At 34.9% G+C, this 24,820-nt stretch overlaps 1 protein-coding gene across 1 annotated transcript in view; it reads right to left on the minus strand.

Annotated features, from left to right (window-relative positions):
• Window positions 1–24,820, minus strand: part of LOC134242054 (adhesion G-protein coupled receptor V1-like) — a 138,204-nt gene that overhangs the window by 28,359 nt on the left and 85,025 nt on the right. The window contains exons 82-91 of the mRNA XM_062724074.1: window positions 21,157–21,306; window positions 15,315–15,508; window positions 15,041–15,181; window positions 14,777–14,929; window positions 12,674–12,820; window positions 8,995–9,140; window positions 8,154–8,358; window positions 7,946–8,049; window positions 6,917–7,036; window positions 6,487–6,594 (exon numbers count right to left, since the gene is read on the minus strand). Coding sequence (XP_062580058.1) covers window positions 6,487–6,594; window positions 6,917–7,036; window positions 7,946–8,049; window positions 8,154–8,358; window positions 8,995–9,140; window positions 12,674–12,820; window positions 14,777–14,929; window positions 15,041–15,181; window positions 15,315–15,508; window positions 21,157–21,306 — 1,468 coding nt within the window. The remainder of the gene's footprint in view (window positions 1–6,486; window positions 6,595–6,916; window positions 7,037–7,945; window positions 8,050–8,153; window positions 8,359–8,994; window positions 9,141–12,673; window positions 12,821–14,776; window positions 14,930–15,040; window positions 15,182–15,314; window positions 15,509–21,156; window positions 21,307–24,820) is intronic.

Consider the following 24,820-nt stretch of genomic DNA (forward strand, 5'->3'; position numbering starts at 1 on the left):
CTTTCTTATAGGAGTCCCTTATATCTATCTATGTTCTAATTTCCATCCTATTTGGTTGAAAACCAAGGGAGTTATAGCTATTTCAAGTTTCAGCCAATCAGATTCCAGCACACGTCCATGTGCATGATTTTTTGAATTTTTTGGTATATCATATTGCAGGATATCCTAATGCATGACTATGTTTAAAATTTCAAAGCATTTCATCAAAAAACAAAGGAGATATAGCCATTTAAAGTTTCAGCCAATCAGATTGCAGCACATGTCCATGCGCATGATTTTTTTGAATTTTTTGATATATCATATTGCAGGATATCCTAATGCATGACTCTGTTTTAAATTTCAAAGCATTTCGTCAAAAAATAAAGGAGATATAGCCATTTAAATTTTCAGCCAATCAGATTGCAGCACACGTGCATGCGCGTGATTTCATGAAATTTTTTCTATATCATATTGTAAGATATCCTAATGCATGACTATGTTTAAAATTTCAAAGGGATTCATCAACAAGAGGCCCATGGGCCACATCGCTCACCTGAGAAGCTTTGACCATTTTGTTCTTTACCAGATTTCCCCCTTGTAATACATAAAGCATCCCCACCCTACCCCACTGATCATAATTTAGACATTTTGAAATCTACACTACCCCATGATCCTTCCATGGGCACATATGTTTCAGCTTTTTTGGCCCAGTGGTTCCTGAGAAGAAGATTTTCAAAGATTTTTCCTATATATTTCTATGTAAAACTTTGATTCCCTATAATGGCCCCGCCCTTCCCCCGGGGGTCATGATTCCTATAATTTAGAATTAACACTACCCCAGAATGCTTCCACATAAGCTTCACTTTTTCTGCCCCAATGGTTCTTGAGAAAAAGATTTTCAAAGATTTTTCCTATATATTCCTATAGAAAACTTTGATTCCCCATTGTGGCCCCGCCCTTCCCCCGGGGGTCATTATTTGAACAATTTAGAATCTACATTATACCAGGATGCTTCCACATAAGTTTCAGCTTTTCTGGCCCAATGGTTCTTGAGAAGAAGATTTTCAAAGATTTTTCCTATATATTTCTATATAAAACTTTGATTCCCCATTGTGGCCCCGCCCTTCCCCCGGGGGTCATTATTTGAACAATTAGAATCTACATTATACCAGGATGCTTCCACATAAGTTTCAGCTTTTCTGGCCCAGTGGTTCTTGAGAAGAAGATTTTCAAAGATTTTTCCTATATATTTCTATATTAAACTTTGATTCCCCATTGTGGCCCCGCCCTTCCCCCGGGGGTCATGATGTGAACAATTTAGAATCTACATTATACCAGGATGCTTCCACCTAAGTTTCAGCTTTTCTGGCCCAGTGGTTCTTGAGAAGAAGATTTTCAAAGATTTTTCCTATATATTTCTATGTAAAACTTTGATTCCCCATTGTGGCCCCGCCCTTCCCCCGGGGGTCATGATGTGAACAATTTAGAATCTACATTATACCAGGATGCTTCCACATAAGTTTCAGCTTTTCTGGCCCAGTGGTTCTTGAGAAGAAGATTTTCAAAGATTTTTCCTATATATTTCTATGTAAAACTTTGATTCCCCATTGTGGCCCCGCCCTTCCCCCGGGGGTCATGATGTGAACAATTTAGAATCTACATTATACCAGGATGCTTCCACATAAGTTTCAGCTTTTCTGGCCCAGTGGTTCTTGAGAAGAAGATTTTCAAAGATTTTTCCTATATATTTCTATATAAAACTTTGATTCCCCATTGTGGCCCCGCCCTTCCCCCGGGGGTCATGATGTGAACAATTTAGAATCTACATTATACCAGGATGCTTCCACATAAGTTTCAGCTTTTCTGGCCCAGTGGTTCTTGAGAAGAAGATTTTCAAAGATTTTTCCTATATATTTCTATATTAAACTTTGATTCCCCATTGTGGCCCCGCCCTTCCCCCGGGGATCATTATTTGAACAATTTAGAATCTACACTATACCAGGATGCTTCCACATAAGTTTCAGCTTTTCTGGCCCAGTGGTTCTTGAGAAGAAGATTTTCAAAGATTTTTCCTATATATTTCTATATAAAACTTTGATTCCCCATTGTGGCCCCGCCCTTCCCCCGGGGGTCATGATTTGAACAATTTAGAATCTACATTATACCAGGATGCTTCCACATAAGTTTCAGCTTTACTGGCCCAGTGGTTCTTGAGAAGAAGATTTTTTAATGACCCCACCCTATTTTTGTCTTTTCTTGATTATCTCCCCTTGCGAGGGGATATGTCCCTTCATTTTAACAATTTAAATTCCCCTTCACCCAAGGATGCTTTGTACCAAGTTTGGTCAAAATTGGCCCAGTGGTTCTTGAGAAGAAGTCGAAAATGTGAAAAGTTTACAGACGGACAGACAGACAGACGGACAGACGGACAGACGGACGGACGGACGGACGACGGACAAAATGTGATCAGAAAAGCTCACTTGAGCCTTCGGCTCAGGTGAGCTAAAAAACAAAAGAGATATTGAGATTTTAGTTGCAGCCAATCAGAGCAAAGCGCACGCGCAAGCGCGTGAGTTCGTGCTAATTTGACAGTGTCATTATATTAACACTATTAATATATCTTCATGCAATGAGTTTCAAAGCATTTCATCAAAAAATGTAAAAGTTATGGCTATATTAAATATATCTGTCATTTCACTCACTTCACGCGCCCGCACGTGCATGTGTATGCTCGCAAAATGACCTTCGTTCAGCAAACCTACACAACACACCTATTAACCCTAAAAAGGTTTTAACTTAGTTGGGTGAACAGTTTCTGAGAACACTCCCGGACAAAAAAGTACCGGAGAAGAAATAAGAAGAAAAAAGAATAATAACTAGACTCTTGTTGCCATGGCAACAAAAAAGTCTTCCGTTCCTGTACGATACCGTTTGCATTGATTTTTATATGTAGAGAAATGTGTACATTATGTAATAAATTTAAAATTGTAAGAAACTAAGTATGTCATTTCGGTACTCGCAGTCCTTTGATTTTTACTGCAAAAATGAATGTATCTGTTGTCCCTCTGCATGCATTTTTTTTTTGTTAAGACGCATATTTAAACTTTCTTTAGATTAAAAAAAAAATAAATGCGGAATATATAGAAGACAACGTCTCAGAACTTACCGTACTTTGATTTTCACTACAAAAATGAAAGTATTCACCGTCCTTGATGTATACACATGACAAATTAAAATACGTGTTTATATGAATAGAATTTTTGCATTCAAAGAAAGATTTACATGTATATATAAGTCAAAGTAAAATAAAATAGTTAATATCCTTTCAGTACTTGCGGTACTATGATTTTTATTGATTGACAAAAAATAGGTAACTTATTGTATGAATTGATGTTTATGTGTAGGAAAAACATGCCTGTTTATACTAAATATATGTAACTTATTGTATGAATTGATGTTTATGTGTAGGAAAAACATGCCTGTTTATACTACATATATGTACATGTACATTTTAGTGAGAAAAAGGTTGGTATCTAAAACAGTCCTCTCAGTACTTTAGGTACTTTGATTTTCATTGCAATTATGTTATCTTAATCTTAATATAAATGAGTCTATATGTTTTGATTTTTGTATGCAGAAAAACATGTAAACGTAACCTTCGTGTAATTAAAGTAATAAATGCCCCTTTAGTACTTTCAGTACTTTGATTTTATAACGAAACGAAAGTAGCTGAAATCTACAAAACGCGTGATCTGATTTTAAAACAAATTATATATTTGGCTATTGTGGATCTTTCTCTATTATTCCCAGAAATATCTTGAAAGAAATGTTAAAAACAAAAAAGTCGAAAATTGACCGAAACACAAATTCACTTCCGGTCCGGACAGGAAGTATCAGAAACACACAAAAACTACTTTAAAACAAAGAGAATGTCATGACCTAATAATCCTGTAAATTCCACATCTTTACCCTAAACCGTTCTTGAGAAAAATTCTGGACAAAAATTCATTTTAAATTTAGAAAATCGGCCATAACTTCGGACCGGAAGTAAATTTTTTAAAAAACGGAATTTTATATAAACTTCATATATCAGCCTACTATCAAGTGAAAAATTGTGAAAATCTATCCAACCATCTCTGAGTAATCGCGCTCACAAAATTTGGGAGGAATAATAATAATAATAATAATAAAAAGAAACAATACAATCACTATAAGTCTTCCGTTGTGAACGGAAGACTTAATAATAAGAAACAGAGTAAAAACAATATGTTCCCAAACTCCGTTTGGGGAACATAATAATTGTGTGTGTTGTGTTGTCAAAATATCTTTTTTCTTGAAGTTATAATTCCTGAAATGATGTAAATATTCTGCATGTTCAGTTTATAGAAGGCTGTTTTTGACTACATGAAGAGACAAGAATGGGGGCTATAATAAGCTTGTTTGAGAAGTTAGAATATTCAATGAAAATTGGCATAGTGCTTGACCAGGAGTTACCGTTAGTTGGGTAAAAGAGAAACTCAGTTTTCCTTAATTGCTTAGATAATAACTTGGGGTTATTGCTTGGTATAAGTACATGGGCAAGGAACATGTTGGCTAATGATCAGACTCTATCATATAGCATTTGGAGTTTTTAAATTTCTTCAAGGAAGCTTGTTTTGTCTGAAATTAGTTTCGTGGTTCTGGAGAATACTGTACGTTTGTATGAACTGGCGTATTCAAAATTTAGCGGAATCAAGGAGTATAGAGTTTTGGGCGTAATCATTAATTAGCGCTACACATGTTCATGCCTTTTTTTTCTTAGTAAATGATTTCTTAGCAGTATTCATTAATTAGCACATTCTTGTCCATGCAAAAGCTGCTAAAATATGAAGCCTGCTTTTTTTAGTACACGTACAGTAAGTAAAAAAAAATGTGGATGCATGGACACTGGACAAAATCAGTGGTCCAAAAAACTCACTTTAGCTTTAAGCTCAGGTGAGCTTTAAAAAATAAGGCAAAAACAAAATTTCTTCAATTGAATTTCTTTCAAAAGTCATATTTCTTTTCCATATTTCCGACCACACACATATATTTTCCTGAAACCTTATCTCTATTGATTGAGGAAATACCAGGATATTGGTTCTGTACATGACAATAAACCAACCAATGACAAACCTGTAAAGATTGTAAGATTTCAATGTTAACCTGAACACATTTCCTCTACAGTCCTGCTAATCATGTTTAATTGCTACCTTACAGCTCCAATCTAAGAGGATAATGGTATGGACTATAGAGATGGTTAGATCACAAATGGCTTTGAAAAATCCAATTGTGCTAAACATACAGACTGTACATGTAATGATGTATAGAGTATGGGTTTGCAGGTTGATGTGTTTTGTCTTTTTTGTTTAAGAAGATATTTTGATTTATTCAGAGGATTGACAGCTTTGAAGTACAAGCAAACAGAGAATTTCCCTGTAATCAGCAAGTTAGTTTCAAATCAAATATCTGAAAATCATGTCTTTAGTGATTGTTTAATTAAGTCAAAGTCTTTTAATACACTTTATAGTATGCATGCTCAAGACCCAAGAATCTAAAAGATGTAATCTTTAATTTTAAGCAATAAGAATCAGGTGTAAGCTTCTATAATTTAGAAAATCCAGTGATGATGGGATGGTGCAATAACACATATGATGTGATGATGCGACAAGGTGATGACGATGGAACGACCATGCGACAGTGAGCATCATTCTATTGACATCGTATCATCGCGTCACCGTCATTGCGCCATCATATCATCACTATTGCTTCCTTATCATGGCATTATCAGGTCCTCATACTTTTGACCCAAACCTTGATGGTGCAATGACGTTAGTGAAATGCATGGGATTTCATAATATATAATCACATGTAAAGTATTGATTTGTGACTTAACTTTCACATTGTATCTTGTGATGTGTTTTTGATTGACAATAATTAAATGCTAATTACTTTATTAGATGTGATGATACAGTCTAATGAATGACTTGTTCAAGTGCAAATAATCAGTGAATGCTATTTGATTCTTTCTTTATTATATGTAGGATTGAATTCTCTCAGCAATTAAGGTCAAGATCTAGTTTTAAATTAAAGATGCCTACAGATTTCTAAAATTAGAGAAGAATTAGTCCTTCCAACAATTCTTTCAAAATATATCTTTAGGTAAAATAAGGTGTCTATATAGGGACATAATTTTAAGGTAATCTCAATGGAAAAAACCCACACATTTTAAAATGTCATTTTCTTGATGAAAAATGATCGAAGTAAGAAAGTCAGGTGTAAATTTTGGAGTTTTTTTTTTATCTCAGAAAAGGGATATGCATACAGAACCATTTAGAGGAATGTTCAGGTCACAAGGTAACATATATATTTCATACTTTTTGTCTTTTACTATTAGACAGGAAATACAGTGTACTCCTGAACTGTAAAGTATTTTTTCCTGATGGAACTGTCCCCCCCCCCCCAATCTTGATTTTGTTGTTGACCCACCTTCTTCTCAGCCCCTCCTCTATCATATTCCTCAGAGTGTTCTCCACCAGAATTATCTCTGTCTGGTCCACTGGTGTCTTAGCTATCTCATCCAATTTACTCAGAGTTCTGTAAAAAATCATGCTAAACTTAGCAGTTATGTCAACACAAGCAAAGTGCAGGTGAAAACAGTTCTTCAAAAATAAATGGCCATTAAAGTTAAAACTCCTGTCTCCTATAGTCTTGGTTTACTTCATTAAAAGGGAAAACCTCTAAATCTCTAACTAGAGACCCAAGGGCCACAACACTCACCTGAGAAACTTTATAACTTCACTGGTAGTATAAATGTTTAGTAAATTAATTTTGTTTCAAACAAATTTTGACCTGGAGTGAGGTGTCTGAATTATTGATGTTTGGATTAATAAGGCTCCACTGTACATTACTGGCTTACGTAAGAAGGTTGGTGTCATTGCTTAGAGATCCACTGTCCATTACAGTCGCCCATATTGACTTTGTCGAGTCCTCCACAATCCTGATGATTGCTCTGTTAAAGGATGTGTCTGGATGAAGACTGCAATACATAAATGTTGCCTATGTTATCTCATTCAAATAACATCACTACTGCACAGTTTTCAAAAGTTTTTATCCCGTACATTAAAAAACAGACTATAACTAGTTTTAAAATTTTTGAATTTCACACGTGCTGACGATGTATTCAGACGATGAAAAACCATGACCCTGATTCTCTATTGATATTCAAAAAATCTTCAGGCCCCACGCCTGCGATATTTATTTAGTTTTCTATGAAAAGAGCATTTTAATTGCGTATCCTTTCAATGATAATATCGAAATGTCATGTGCATCATGAAAGTTAGAAATTATGAGAGAAAACACTAATTCGGAAAACACAAATGCATCATACAATGTTCTTTGTACATAAACAACAAGTACCTGTAATACATGTGAGGACAATAAACATTTTTTGTTTCATTTAGTTATAAAAAACATTCGTTTCCATATATTCACCTGAATAATACAGAGGAAAACAAGGGAATTTCAAGCTTGATTGGTGCTAACTTTATTTTCTACCAGTGGAAAACAAGGAAATTTCAAATTTGATTGGTGCTACCTTTATTTCTACCATTAAGAGGATAGGCTAATGTTTAGATATATGTAACAAACAGAGACCAAACTATCCTTCTTTTAAGTCATGTGGGCAACAACATTCTAAGGTGAATTCAGTCAGATCAATTATAGATCTGGAATAATTCCAATAATTATTTTATTACCTTACTTTAATATCTAGAAGAAAAATCTTGCGGTTAGCCATATTTTTCAGTCATTAATTAAGTTAGTAACAATTCTAGTAAGAGTCACAAAACATTTCATATGCATACCAAAACAGACAGTTATTGCCAAAAATTTTGACATTTATTGGCCTAATGGAGAAGGAAGGAAAACTTGATCCCTGAATACTAACCTGGCTCCTGCTGTTGGGGCTTTAAGCTGAACAAAGAACTGTTTAGGAAGTGGGTTACTGGAGGCCGTGACAGGGGTCATACTGATGTCTATATACTGTAGTTCCTAAAACAACAAAATGTCATCCTTTACACTACAATAGAATTCTACATTCAGATTTAATATCAGCTTTAATGAAGAATATTGTAATGTTAGTTTTGATACGTCACCTGTCTGTTCTCTTCAAACACGAGGGTCCCCGTGTTGCTCTGGTAATCCTCGTTCTCCAGGGCGGGAGTAATCCTGATCCCATACAGGGATTCCTGGCTGTCCATCATCAGGGTCTGATAACCAACCTGTACACGGTAACCACGCCCCTTTAACCGCTCCACTTTCAGGCGAACATTTCTCTCACTTTTGCCAATCACCACAATTCTTTATGAAATAAAAGGTTTATCTTGGTGTAATAGTGATTGGATTGTTTTTTTCTCATAGAGGACATCTGAAGTTGACATAATATATTTACAATCTGAGTTTATATCCAGACCAATGGTGTAAACCTTTTGCAGCTGCCACCCATCATTTTCACCATTTCAATAAGTGGATAATTCTTCCCAAATAATATTCAATTAATTATATATATTTATATAATCATTAGGGGGGAGGGGGGCAGACATTCATTGGCCAATTTGCTTGTCTTAGAAATTGAGCACAGCTAGTATCAAGATGTTTAGATAGATAAGCTGCATATGGTTTAATTGAACAATACTGGCTATAAATATTATCATATCTGCAGTGATACAGTTGGATTTTGGTATCTCAAACACTGATATCTCGATACCTTAGATATGTGGAAGTGATTTGGAAGTTCCAATCACTTATTCTTTTACCTCTGTTTTACCCCCGATATCTTGAATCCTCTGATATCTTTTAAGGTTTATCTCAATCACATCTAGTTCACAATATTAAGGAAGAACTCTATCATGATTCAATTGAAATTGATCAAAAAATTCAGAAAGATATTTTATCACAAGATAGAATTACAACTGATGGTGCAGTCATTTTGTTTACCGTGACTCTTTGCTAAACTGGATAAGTCCTCTAACATGGTCGCTTTCTTCCACTAACACCCTGGCTACGACATTCTGCTCATCAAGACGAGCATCATTTCTCACGTCTGTCAGCATCACAATAAACTCATCAGCTTCCTCTGGTTTCTATAAGATTCAACAAGCAGAAAGTACATTATTGTTTACTTTACATGAACTTGTATTTTACAGTAAACTAAAGTGAAAAATAAAATGTGTTTAACTCACTATGTCCCCGGACTTGTCATTTCTAATGATAATTAAACAGCCAGAGAATAAATACTTTTTTACTTTTTCTCCCTGTAAAAATGAATTTGCCCAGCTAACCTTGGGTAAGGCCCTATTACCTCAGCTCATAAAATATACATACGAGGGTTGTCCGTAAAGTTCGTGGACAACATTGATAATTACTGACAAACATTGATAAAATATATGAAACTATTATTTTCATTAAATTAATGTTTCATTTTATACATATGCAAATTTTAAACAAAAACAAAGCACAAATAGTTATATTTTTATCAGATACAAAAAAGACACACACTCATACCCGGAGCACTAAAACAAAAGTCCTTGACGTTACCCGACGTCAAAAGCTTAATACATGTAATTTTCCTCAAAACAGTCACCATATAACTCAATACATTTCTTATGTTGCTTTAAGCAGTCATCAAATATGTGTACAAACTGTTCAGAATTCGTATGTAAAATAAACACTTCCTGCCTCAGATCCTGCAAATCATCAAACCTTTGTCCACGTAAAACGACTTTATTTAAGGAAAAACGACAAAATCATGTTATGAAATTCATTTTTTACAGCACTGCAGTCTCGGAATGATGGTCTTTTTTTGTTTCCTTTAATATATTTTCCCGACTGTTTACAGCATTTATGGATCTCTGTTCGTGTTAATCTGATGTCTACACAGAATTGTATCGCTGCTCTCTGCTCCACCTTTTCAGAAAACTTCCCTTTTTCGAACAATGCCGATCCTGTCTTAACAGATTCTAACCTCGATTTCTCAGCCATTTCTCAACTCTGAACGTTCAAATTTTGCAGGTTTGAAGTTTTAACTTTTGTAAACCTTATAATGTAAAAGCAATTGGCATTTCTGTTGAATTTTACAAAATACAAATGAAATTTATAAAGTGATAAATAACTTTTTAATCTAAATTTTGCGGTGCTCCGGGTAACCATCCCAAATCAAATAATGAAGCCATAATTGTAATTATATTTTTGAAATCGAATATAATTTTACATTTTGTAATTCACATTAAGTAAAGAAATATAAATATGTTAATATTAAATATCAATGACACCATTTTTATTTAAATTTTAGCTTATCCACGAACTTTACGAACAACCCTCGTATATCTGCCAAAAATGAGCTTCCAATATGTCTTGTAAACAAATGTTTGAAATGTATATTACCTAGTAATCACAAAGGAACTAGAGATTGCATGAGTCAACAAGAGGCTCATGGGCCACATCGCTCACCTGAGAAGCTTTGACCATTCTGTTCTTTAACAGATTTCCCCCTTGTAATTCATATTGTGACCCCACCCTACCCCACTGATCATAATTTAGACAATTTGAAATCACCACTACCCTAGGATGCTTCCACATGAGTCATGATTTGAACAATTTAGAATCTGCACTACCCTAGGATGCTTCCACATAAGTTTCAACTTTTCTGGCCAGGTGGTTCTTGAGAAGAAGATTTTTAAAGATGTTTCCTATATATTTCTATGTAAAACTTTGACTCCCCTTTGTGGCCCCACCCAACCCCCAGGGGTCATGATTTGAACAAATTAGAATCCACATAAGTTTTAGCTTTTCTGGCCCAGTGGTTCTTGAGAAGAAGTTTTTTTTAATGACCCCACGCTATTTTTGTCTTTTCTTGATTATCTCCCCTTATGAGGGGACTAATGGCCCTTCATTTTAATAATTTAAATTCCCCTTCACCCAAAAATGCTTTGTACCAAGTTTGGTAAAAATTGGCCCAGTGGTTCTTGAGAAGAAGTAGAAAATGTGAAAAGTTTACAGACAGACGGACAGCTAGACAGACGGACTGAACGGACAAAATGTGATCAGAAAAGCTCACTTGAGCCAAAATCACAAAATGATACTCATTCCCTCAACTCCATTTAAGAGTAAATTAAGGCAAAATCCATTTTTTTTATAACCCATATATTTGTTCGATCAAAATGTAAAAATAAGAGGTGTACTATGGCAATATGTAATAAATGAGTAATTAATTTTTTTAGTAGTAAAATGGATAAATTTGACCTGTTTTATTGTTAATGTTTAGGTTTAACCATTGGTATTAAAAAAACGTATTGCAATACAATATTTCTATGCACCACGATTGATAGATCCAAGGTGTATATTGTTTTTGTCCTGTCTGTCTGTCTGTTTGTTTGTCTGCAAACTTGAACCTTTGCCATAACTTTTGAATCATGAAAGATAGAGACTTCATATTTGGTACGCATACACCAAGGTCAATGACCTTGTGACCTTGAGTGTGACCTATATGCTAGAAATAGCTTTTTGTCTGAAAACTTGTACCTTTGCCATAACTTTTGAACCATGAAAGATAGAGACTTTAAATTTGGTATGCGTACTCCACTAATAAAGCTCTTTCAAATGATACAAAGGTCAATTACCTTGTACCATGACTGTGACATATATGCTAAATATATTATTTTTGAAGAAGTTTTCCTTATCACAAATATAATATTTTTATCCCTATGCCCTGAAAAACTGCTGAATCATGCCGGATATAGTTATATTTTACCGGAAACAGTTATATTGCCCTCCTGAACACAGTTATGTTCCCTCGCGTGCAATCATTCTGCATATTAAATACGTCGGGTTCGAAATTCACAGAGGCAGATGCTAAGTAAACGTAAACAGTTCCACGAAAATTAAATCAGGACAACGTCTGCGATTTGTTTATTTGAATTCAGAGGAATTAGATGATTTAATTGAGGAGAAAAATTCCTTTAATACAACAAAGGTTATCATCACAAGTTGCAGAATACTGAAAACATTCTGCCATGAAACAGGACGGGATATTTCGGAATTATACTCAACGTACAGTGTACATAATGTTCAATAAATATGTTCCATGATCGATTTGGGCTCAATGTTTAAAAATGTTATATACCATATATATCATGCCTTAATTCTCGGGCAGCAATACCAGAATATTTGCCCCTTGGTGACAGGAAAGCCCTGGAGCCTTCGGCATCGGGTGATAACACTCCAGGGCTTTCCTGTCACCTTGGGGCAAATATTCTGGTATGCTGCACTTGAAGCCATGTAATATATGTATAATATAGCTTTCTTTGAACCTTCACCATAACTTTTATACCATGAGAGATTGATACTTCATATTTGGTATGCATACACCACTAATTAAGTTCTTTCAAATGACGTCAAGGTCAATGACCTTGTGACCTTGACTGTTACCTATATGTTAAAAATAGCTTTTTCGAATTTTGTTGATGCCAGGCGCATAGTGTTTCACAAACACATCTTGTTTTGTCAAACAATATACAGAAATATCAATCATTTTGCCAAGCCATAGTTAATATAAAAATATCCTTTCCCTTTACTAATCTTATTTTCTATTGGCTATGTTGAATAGGTGTAACGTTACCTCATCATTGATCAGGGTAATGTTGAGCTGACAGGTGTCTTCCAGGGCAGGACAGATCGTGGTCCCTGCGGTCAGCTGTAACTGGCTACCTAGGACAGCATCCTGGGCCTCAGTACTGCTCACAGACAGCTTGGTCTTCCAGGAGACCTGTTATCATCAGACCTCATATCACCCCAAATCGTACACACCAAATATAATACATTTACAGTATACTGTAAAGCCTCTCTCTATAGCATGCAATTAATCTCTGCTTACTATAAAATGAATTGAAAGTTGGCAATGTGTATAACTTCTGTTAATTGCATGCGGAATTCGAGGGTAGAAGAAGGACATGGGCCTTAATGCTCATCTGAATTTCTATGGCCTTTTTTCGTTCTTCATGGGCAGATTTATTTCCCTTTATTTTCCTATGTAAAAGTTACCCCACATATTATGACCCAACCCTACCCCCTACCAGTCATGGTTGAATAAAATTAAATCTACTCCACCTGAGGATGCTTTCATATTAATACTATTACCTGGTTTACTGTTCTTATAAAAATCATAGATTATTTTATGTTTTCCTATGTAAAACTGATTGCTCAATGTGGTTCACTTTTCTATTCTGTTCTTGGACAGATTTTTCATTTTTAAAGATTTTTTCCTATGCATGCATGTAAAATCTCATGTAAGAGTGTAAATACCTATAGGGACCTGACCTATGAGAGAGAGGGAGAGAGAGAGAGGGAGAGGGGGCATGATCTGAACAAAGTTGAATTTGCTCTATGTCAGGAATATTCATGTTTCATGCATTTTTCTGGCCAGTGGGAGTTGAGAAGAATTCTTAAATGATCCTAAAAATTAACTTTTTCTTAATTATCTCCCCCCAAGGGAAAAATTTCCTGATTCCCTTATTTGAATTATTTTGAATCCCCTTCACTAAAGGTATTTTTTGCCAAGTTTGGTTGATGAAGCCCCAGGTGGGTTGGAGAAAAAGATGAAATTGTTAAAAATTTACAATGACAACAGCAAGTGTTTCACATCCTTAACACATGGGCATTCTGTCCTGGCAGAATGAGCTAGAAAGGGTCATGAGCGGAGAAAATGTTGCCCATGTTTTCTTCTAGAAAACTGGTTCATGCAGTGATTGTACACCCTTTATCTAAATGCACTCCTCTATTGGTGAAGTTTGAGCCAGATTGGAACAAGGAAGGAGAAAGTTGACTCACAACAAAGTATTACAGTGGGGATTTTTACGTTTGACCTTTAATGTAGAAAAAATTTACTTCAATGTCATTGCATATTAATATCATCTGCCCCTGAACTCTATATGGGTAAAATTTGAGTCAGATTTAGTAACAGGAAAAGGAAATACAAGTTATATTATAATTACTTGACAAGTGATACAGAAAGAGAGATTTACCACTATTAGCTGCAGAGAAAGGATATCTATAAGAAAACTTGGTGAAAAATTAAGTTTATGAAAGTTTAGAGGAGAAACAGATAGGGAATGCAAATTCTTCCTAAAATTTTTATTGTAATTTTCCAAACTTATCTCTTTTTAAAAACACATAAACTTAATAATACTTTATATCTTAATGATGAAGTTTGAGATTTCTTCCTTGTTTGACAGAAGAAAAACTGCATATGGTGAAACATGAAAGGCTTCCTCCAATAGAAAAATCCAAGGGACTTTAAATACAGTGTGAAATTACCACTAGCGCCTTGCTTTGTCTTGTTAATTAAAAATACACGTGAATAAAGAGAGGGCTAAATTACAATGATCGAATGCTGCATATTCCTAGATTTTCATAAACATGATGTCTGGAATTTTATTTTCAAAAACATCCATAATGAATAATCATTTAGAAGCTATTTATTCTCAGTAAGGGATAGATTCGTGATTCTTTGACGGAAATGTGGGGGAGTTGTAGGTTAATTATATAGGTATTCACAAATATAATACCCAGTGAGAAACTCAATACAAGGATGGTTTCTAACATTTATAAATGATCCTCAATGTCACTTTATAAATATTTTTGGCTGAACTTGTAGTCGGAACAATTTTCTTAATATAAGGAAATACATGTATGTCAGAGGATTAAATAGGGGTGTGAAACTCACCACCACGTCTCCGTACTTTGCATCACTTCTAAACAGTGTCAGAGAAAATGCTGGTGAAGTGTCCTCATTTACTGTGATGACCTTTGAACTCTGTGCAAATCCTATGATGCCATTGGATAAGTCATTTTGTTTTATAGTAATCACAGAAAATCCCTGCAAATAGTACAATATGAGTTGAAATCTATTCACATGTTCTAAAAAAAGGTGAGATGAAAGTAAGAAGGCTCTTTTTATTACTTACTTTGAAATTGAAGTAGGACCTACTTTTTTGCCCCCGTCTGGTGCCCCTTTGGCTATCCTGGCATCACCTGTTGGTTGAGCGAGATATACAATGACTGTCTCATCTGGCTCAGGAAGCGTGTCTGACAATATCTCAACTGAGACATACTTCTCCCTCTCATCTTGCTGCTCAATAAAAAACAACCTTAGTACCAAGAACATTTTTGTCATTCATAACATGCTCATTTTAAACTTTATCCTATCATCCATAAATTCATTATTACTGTAGATTCCTTATTCTACATGAGTATCACAATACCTTGAACTCGACCCTAGTGTCCAATATCTCATAGTCCCTGACAGCAGTAGCAGCATTTACCCCATCCCTGGCCCCGAGGATCTGGGTGATGGTATCGTTGGAGGTGGGGTTGGGTTCCGGGACAATCTGGGAGGTCCAGGGCTCCCCCCCTCCCACTGTCCTCACAAGGACACTGATCGTCCCATATAAACCACCTACACACACACAAATGAAAATGGAAGAACATGTTAAGGAATGTGGAATTGCAAATAAAGTCTACATAGGTGCATTGGGATCTAAAATACTGAGATGAAAATAATTTAAATTCATTACAAGCTCTATACACATATAAAAACATAGGTAATCAGAGATTATACAGAGCTCACCTCAACAAATGTTGTCTTTAAGTAAGGCAAAGTCACACAATTAACCAACAAAAAGTGAACATCCACAAATGCAAAATTTATGCAATTTTGATCTAATTTTTTGGAATAGACCTATATAAAAACTTTATACTAGTTCTTCATCATGGAAACATAATTAAAATCCAGCATCTGAAGCAAGTCTGGGAGTTTTATCCCTTGATGCATCAGTGCAAGTTTGGTTTATGTAAGCCTTATAGTTTCTTGGTAATAGACCTGCACCCATAATTTTCACCAGGTCCATTATCTGGAAAAAGTATGTCGAATTCAGCATCTGAAGCAAGTCCATTAGTGTGCATCCTAAGATGTATCATCCATGCAGGTTTGCTCAACATAGGGCTTATAGTTACTTGGAAATGAAACCTGTATAAAAAACTAACCTTTTCCCTTATCAAGAAAATGTAGGTCAGATTCAGCATCCAAAGCCAGCCCAGTAGAATGCACCCTTTGATGTATAATCAATTCAAGTTTGATAATTAAAGAGCTCAAAGTTACTTGGAAATGAATCCTGCACCAAAAACTTTAACCTGTTCACTCAACCAGAAAATGTAGGTCAGATTCAGCATTCGAAGCAAGTCTGGTAGTATGCATACTAAGATGTACCATCCATGCAAGTTTGGTCATCATAAGGCTCATAGTATCTTGGAAATGAAATCTGCACCAAAAACTTTCACCTGTTCACTCAACCGGAAAATGTAGGTCAGATTCAGCATCCGAAGCAAGTCTGGTAGTGTGCATCCTTAGATTTATCATCCATGCAAGTTTGGTCAACATAGGGCTTATAGTTACTCGGAAATGAGACCTACACCAACAAGAGGCCCAGGGGCCACATCACTCACCTGAGCAATTGTCTAGGAAAAAGCACATATCAGAGCAAAACTGAAAGTTTATTGAGGGGGGAGGGCTGAATTCAACCCCCAACCCCCTACGGGGTCATGATTTGAACAAACTAGAATCTACACTACCTGGGGATGATTCCCTATAAATATCACTAAGCATGGCTTTGAAGAAATTGAAAAGAAGATATTTAAAGGTTTCCCTATATATTCCTATGTAAAACTTTTATCGGCCATCTGGCCCCACCCTACCCCCGGGGGTCATGATTTGAACAAACTTGAATCTACACTACCTTGGGATGATTCCACAGGAGTTTCATCTTTCCTGTCTCAATGGTTCTTGAGAAGAAGACTTTTCCTATATATTCCTATGTAAAACTTTGATCGGCCATTGTGGCCCCACCCTACCCCCGGGGGTCATGATTTGAGAAAACTTGAATCTACACTACCTGAGGATGATTCCACATGAGTTTCATCTTTCCTGGCCAAGTGATTTTTTGAAAAGAAGATTTTTAAAGATTTTTCCTATATATTCCTATGTAAAACTTTGATCTGCCATTGTGGCCCCACCCTACCCCGGGGGGTCATGATTTGAACAAATTTGAATCTGCACTACCTGAGGATGCTTTTACGTGAGTTTCATCTTTCCTGGCCCAATGGTTCTTGAGAAGAAGATTTTTAAAGATTTTTCCTATATATTCCTATGTTAAACTTTGATTGGCCATTTTGGCCCCACCCTACCCCCGTGGGTCATGATTTGAACAAACCTGAATCTACACTACCTGAGGATGATTCCACATGAGTTTCATCTTTCCTGGCTCTGTGCTTCTTGAGAAGAAGATTTTTTAAAAATGCCATTAATTTTTCTCTAATTCATAATTATCTCCCCTTGGAAAAGGGCATGGCCCTTCATTTGAACAAACTTGAATCCCCTTTACCCAAGGATACTTTGTAGCAAATTTGGTTGAAATCGACCCTGTGGTTCTTGAGAAGAAGATGAAAATAAGAAAAGTTTACAATGACTACGACGACAACAACGACAACGACGACAGACAACGGACAAATTTTGATCAGAAAAGCTCACTTGAGCCTTCGACTCAGGTGAGCTAAAAACTGCACCAAGAATGTTAACCTGCTCCAAAAACATTAACCTGGTTATTTCTTTGCTGAAATTGCAACATCTGAAACTTTGACTGTTATAATGAAACACACTAGAAACTTAGAAACACCTTCCATGCATGTCTAATCAATATAGGACACAGAAGTACCTAAAAGAAAACTGCTCCAAACAAGAGGCCCTTGGGCCACATCGCTCACCTGAGAAGCTTTGACCATTCTGTTTTTTACCAGACTTCCCCCTTGTAATACATAATGCATCCCCACTCTACCCAACTGATCATAATTAAGACATTTTGAAATCTACACTACCAAAGGATCCTTCCATGTGCACATAAGTTTCAGCTTTTCTGGCCAAGTGGCTCTTGAGAAGAAGATTTTTCCAATATATTTCTATGTAAAACTTTGATTCCCAATTGTGGCCCCACCCTTCCCCCGGGGGTCATGCATGATTTGAATAATTTAGAATCAACACTACCCCAGCATGCTTCCACATAAGTTTCAGCTTTTCTAGCCCAGTGGCTCTTGAGAAGAAGATTTTTCCAATATATTTCTATGTAAAACTTTGATTTCCAATTGTGGCCCCGCCCTTCCCCCAGGGGTCATGATTTTAATAATTTAGAATCTAAACTATACCAGGATGCTTCCACATAAGTTTCAGCTTTTCTGGCCCAGTGGTTCTTGAGAAGAAGATTTTCAAAGATTTTTCCTATATATTTCTATGTAAAACTTTGATTCCCCATTGTGGGCCCGCCCTTCCCCTGGGGGTCATGATTTTAACAATTTAGAATCTACACTATACCAGGATGCTTCCACATAAGTTTCAGCTTTTCTGGTCCAGTGGTTCTTGAGAAGAAGATTTTCAAAGATTTTTCCTATATATTTCTAAAAAACTTTGATTCCCCATTGTGGGCCCGCCCTTCCACCGGGGGTCATGATTTTAAAGATTTAGAATCTACACTATACCAGGGTGCTTTCACGTAAGTTTCAGCTTTTCTGGCCCAGTGGTTCTTGAGAAGAAGATTTTCACAGATTTTTCCTATATATTTTTATGTAAAACTTTGATTCCCCATTGTGGCCCCGCCCTTCCCCCAGGGGTCATGATTTTAACAATTCAGAATCTACACTACCCTAGGATGCTTCCACATAAGTTTCAGCTTTTCTGGCCCAATGGTTCTTGAGAAGAAGATTTTTTAATGACCCCACCCTATTTTTATCTCTTGATTATCTCCCCTTGTGAGAGAACTTGGCCCTTTATTTTAACAATTTAAATTCCCCTTCACCCAAGGATGCTTTGTACCAAGTTTGGTCAAAAGTGGTCCAGTGGTTCTTGAGAAGAAGTCGAAAATTGAAAAAATTCAGACAGACAGACAGACAGACAAGCGGACGGACGACGGACAAAATGTGATCAGAAAAGCTCACTTGAGCCTTCAGCTCAGGTAAAAAAACCTTAATATTGCCAAGGGTATTACATAATCTCCCTCCAACTTTGTTGAGGTGAGCTAAAAATCAAATTGTGAATTCCCCTATCTCTTCAAGGATGTATTGCATGCATAACATATATTTCTCAATTAGTAATTGGAATTTAAAGCATTATTATGTTCCTCATCATCACATTTTATAACTTAGTTTTTTTTACTGCAGATATACTGCGGTAACTATATAAACATTTTTAAGTCAAATAAAAACCCCTAAATTAAAATCCAAGATATTTAGATAATGATCACCTAACTGTGTGATTTTAAATGGCAACAATAGCATTTGATGTTCAACCTTGTAAATTTGTCTGTATCACTTGTTAAACTGTTCACAGTAATAATACTGAAGATTCCTTATTTTTCATGTCAGTACTTATTATCATGAAATAGCTATTCAAAGCCAAATCACAAGAAAAAAATTCACGCATGGATGGTTGATCAAGAGAAATAACATGGATTTCAGCACCATAAAAATAAAAGCCATGCAGTAATTTTATTTTGCCAGTGATGCTTCTAGCGAAATTTTATGCAATAATTTATTCCTCGCATATAATTAGGATTCTACAGTAGTAAGGGAGATGTGTCAAAAACAAAGAAGTCTGAAATACCTCAAGTTCACTCAAAATAAATCAGACCACCTGGACATAAATTGTATGAACATGAAGATATTTCTTTTGTTTGGCAGGATTTCAACCTTTTACAGATCTACTTATTAGAGAAATTTACACTTAATAATGTTTAATTAACACATTGCTACAACTAACAAAACCTGTTAATGTAAACAACTTATTCTCAGTCACGCTAGCATACTATGATAGGCTGTTAAAACGTTATGAATATCATAATATTATTATTTACATAATTTAAACAATAAAATGCTTTCTTTGTTTGTTATTACTGGAATTAACGGAAGCAGCTGTTGCAGAAAAAATACATAACCGGCGTAAGCGGGTTATGTAAATTTTTTCTGCAATAGCTGTGACCGTTAATAACAAACAAAGAAAGAAATTTTATTGTTTATATTTATATCTGTTTAAATAATCATTTAAAGTAGGATTAAAAAGATTAATTATTGTAATAATGATACGAACGTCTTTATACATTTCATTGATGGAACAGCCACTGATCAAGAAATCTGTACAGTCAACATGCCTAATGTAGTTCATGCAGTGATTAACGCAATGGGTTTTCTTAAGAAATAAAGGAGAAAATATTCAGTGGATGTAAATATATGCAAATAATCCACCAAGGGGCCCATGGGCAACAATGCTCACTAGAGTTACTATGTCCTTGCTGTTATTCATATCCTGTTTTTTCACCTTTGTATATATTTTTATGTAAAAATGTGATGACCCATTGTGGTTTCATGCTACCCCAGTGGGTAATGAGTTGAACATAGTTGATTTTACACTACTGAAGTATGCTAGAATATAAATGCCACTTATCATATTTGATTTAACATCACCTAAGTATGTATATAAATACCACTAATCATATTTCTACAGTTTTTGAAAAGATTTTTGATATTTTTAATCTTCTGATGTAAAAGTTTGAGCACACAAAGTATCCCATCATAACCCCCTGTTGTCACATTAAAATGATATTTACTCTTGTCTTTGTTGTTCTTTAGAAGAAGACTTTAAAAATTTAATATTTTTTTCTTAAATCTTAACTATGTAATGTCACTCTTTTGTGAGTTTAAATTTTTCTGTCTCACTGGTTCTTGAGATTTTTCAAAAGATATCACTGAATTTTCACTTATTCTTAATTACCCCCTTTGAAAGAGGAAATATAGCCCTTCATTTGAGTAAACTTGATTTCCCATCATCACCCAATGATGCTTTAATTGTTGCAAGTTTGATTGAAAATGAGCTCAGTGGTTCTTGTTTAAAAACAGGCAAAAAGAGTTCTGGCTCAGGTGAGCTAAAGAAATCCTATTGACAGAACTTCATCATTACACACCTCAGTAATGGTGAACATTCCATCAAGACAAAATGAGAGTTTTACATGCCTGTTCTCTGTATAGTGAAGTTGACCCGTCGGTTTTCCTCATCAATAACAACTGATGATGGCGCCAGATTCAATACTCCATAGGCATCATTGCTCTCTTTAATTTTGACAACAGAACTGGAGGCCACAAAACTTAACCTTGGTGAGATTTCTGGAAAAAAGATGAATTGATGTCAACTGAGCAGTGATACAAAAACAACCTTCTATCTACCTATGTAGTAAGGATTACTGTAAACCAACTTTTATTCACGATGACTTTATTTCGCGATTTACTAGGGATAAACTAGTTCGCGACGATTTATTTTTGCGATTAAGCCTCTTTGGATCTGTTGTTAATAGACACATACACTTTAAGGACCTGTTCGCGGCGAGAAATATTCGCGATGACGAGGCTCTCGCGAACTTCGCGAAAATTTCTCGCATGCGAATAAAAGTTGGTTTACAGTAATTGGCATAAAACTGAGAAAAATGACCTAGCTTAAAAAAAATTACAATATTAACAAAATTATTTTTGAACAAAATGCTTTCTTAATTTTGTTTTGACCTAAACAGCAATTTTTTTGGTTGATAAAATAATAATTTTTTAATTAAAATGTAATCAGTTGTTTAAAATGCTAATGATATTAAATAAATTTCAGATTTCCAGCCTATCAGGTGTGAGCTTTAAGTTTATTTTTGGCTTTCTTCCACATTCAGTAGAAATTACTTGCAACTATTTCAGTGGTTTATTACTTACTTGGGACTATTTCTGTTGGTAATACTTACCTGGGACTATTTTTGTGGTTCATATATGTACTTATTTGGGACTATTTCTGAAGTTTTTACTTATTTACAGTGACTGCAACATTATTGTTGATAACTTACACGAACGATCGCGTTACAGGAACGATTCCGCACGATTAAACCTGTTACACGAAGGATCCCTCACACACACGATTCTACATGTTACATGATCTTACACGATTGCTAACACAAACGCACGATTCTTCACTCAAATTGGTTCAAAATATTTAGGAATCAATATTTTCAAAACAAAATACGGCTTAATACTAATTTTAGATTTCAAAGAATTATCAATATTATTTCATCGACTTTGAAAAATAAAAATAAAAACGAAATTGACATTTCTGAAACTAAATACATGCGAGACTTATTTTTTTAATTTTAGATTATAAAAAATTATTTTGGTAATTCTCCGACTTAAGAAAACAGATTTTTTTTCGTTCTTTCAGATGATGTACATGTAGGTAGACCGTAAAATTTGATTGAATTGGATTTCATAATATGCTGAAAGGGGGATATGACTGAAAAAAAGCATGGAGTGACTTATATTACAAGTCATATTCTTATGTTTCCAATGATTCAATGTTTGCTATTCCCTAAAAATGAACTTGCCAATTATTTAACAACTTTTATTTGCAGAAATTTTAAATATTAATCAAAAGTAAGCTCCAGAGGGAAAATCCCGATAATCATGTCCTGTGCATGTACATTCGCCGAATAAATATTTATGTAAGCATTGAGAAATGTTTATTTATTTGTCATAATATTTATTTTTGATGCATTGGTTTTAAATATAATTATCTTGATCACAATTAGCAATAAACAATAATGAACATCAGAGAAAAGACGTTAAACGATTTATCACAATAGGTCATGCTATTTGACGAGAACATAATATTGTACGACTTACTTTGTTGCTTGTTCACAAGCGATAATTAGTTCGTTCTGCATTCAATTATGTAAATTGCGCTTCATTCATTTTCTTTGGATAAAAAAGAGTTAAAAGACAAACAAAATGCTTCTTTAACAAATAACATTCCGATAAAAAATTACAAAACGAAATTTAATTGTTTCTAAAAGCACGATCACGCATGATTAAAACTGCAAACGATTGAGTCTGATACACGCACGATCTCGCATGTTACACAAACGATCACGCACGATACATGAGCGATTCCACACGATTGGTTTGTCAACAATAACGTTGCAGCTACTAGGGGTGGGACGATATACCGATACACCGATACATATCGATATTTTCCTCCAAGATACGGTTTAAGATACAAGCATTCAAATATCGGTACGAAACGATACACGAACGACCTATCCAAAATTTGAAAATGAAAGTACCTGTCCTTGGAAAATGGCGGCTTTTACGAGCGAAAAGATGATGTTGATATTGAAAACACACTTAAGAACTAATAAGTCGTTCGTTAGGGGTAAAACGTTTTCACTTTAAAGCAGCCTCGGAAGATTGGACAAGAAAAGTTCAGTATGTAATGCGTGCTATACACAGGAAATATCGTTTCCAGAACATTTGATATTATTAATCATGTTAATTGTTAGTCCATCTTGTACTTTGTTTTGTAATCTCAACTTAGCTCAGACTTTCAGCAATGAATTAATAAAAATGTAAATGTGATCGATGTTTTTTAAATGAATTTTTAGTCAGTGTTCTCTGATAAACTACACAACTATTTGTAAACAACTTCTGAATAGTAATTTGGTAATAATAGTATGTACATGTATTATTGTTTTTGTAAAGTTTTAGTCAATGAAATTGATGAACTTCAAGTATTAATTTCAAAGCAAACATGATTTGATATAGAATAATTTCATTTAATGTCAAGACAAAAAAAAAAGAAATAAAATACTAATTCTTTTGAATAGTTTTACAATTTCTCATAATATCGAGATACGTATCGTATCGTGCCAATATATCGAGATACGTATCGTATCGCAAGATGTGTGTATCGTCCCACCCCTAGCAGCTACTGTAGGACTATTTCTGTGGTTTATACTCACTTTGGACTATTTCTGTGGTTTATATTTATTTGGGACTATTTCTGTGTTTTATACTTACTTGGACTATTTCTGTGGGGTATACTTTCTTGAGTCTATTTCTGTAGTTTACATTTACTTGGGACCATTTCTGTGGTTTATACTTACTTGGGACTATTTCTGTGGGGTATACTTACTTGGGACTATTTCTGTGGGGTATACATACTTGGGACTATTTCTGTAGTTTACATTTACTTGGGACTATTTCTGTGGGGTATACTTACTTGGGACTATTTCTGTGGTTTATACATACTTGGGACTATTTCTATGGTATATACTGTAGAAGCACAAATTTTCATGGGGATAAAATTTCATTGATTTGTCATCAAAAATAGTTTGGTGGGCATTTAATTTCGTTGTTTTGAGAGTAACCCTATTCAATATACAGTCGTATAAAATTTCGTGTGGGATTTAATTTCGTTGATAATTGTTAACAATGAAATAAAATATTATTAAACAGTGTTTAATTGTTATTAATTTATGTAACGTGCCTTCTCATGTTATGTAACATACTTTTCATGCTTCGTGTGTCTAAGGCACTTTACCCTCATGTAACAGTCTTTTATCATGTTATATGTTTCTGTAGTGTTGATGTCCATGACGATTATATCTATTATTAACTTCATGTGTTTGTACGTTTCAATTTGTGTTTATTTTTATTGTTTATATTGACGCCATTTTGGTTATAAATAATAGTAAATTTGTCTGAGGCTGATAGCAATTGAGGGGTACCCCCTAGGGGGCATTCATCTAGTTACATAAATTAAGACAATAGAGGGGGACCCTCTAGGGAATAATGCCAGTGGTCAAGTACCAGGCGC

Source organism: Saccostrea cucullata, unplaced genomic scaffold (genome assembly GCF_032062105.1).
Source record: "Saccostrea cucullata isolate Sc308-1 unplaced genomic scaffold, CSIRO_AGI_Scuc_v1 ctg93, whole genome shotgun sequence".
Taxonomy (NCBI): Eukaryota; Metazoa; Mollusca; class Bivalvia; order Ostreida; family Ostreidae; genus Saccostrea; species Saccostrea cuccullata.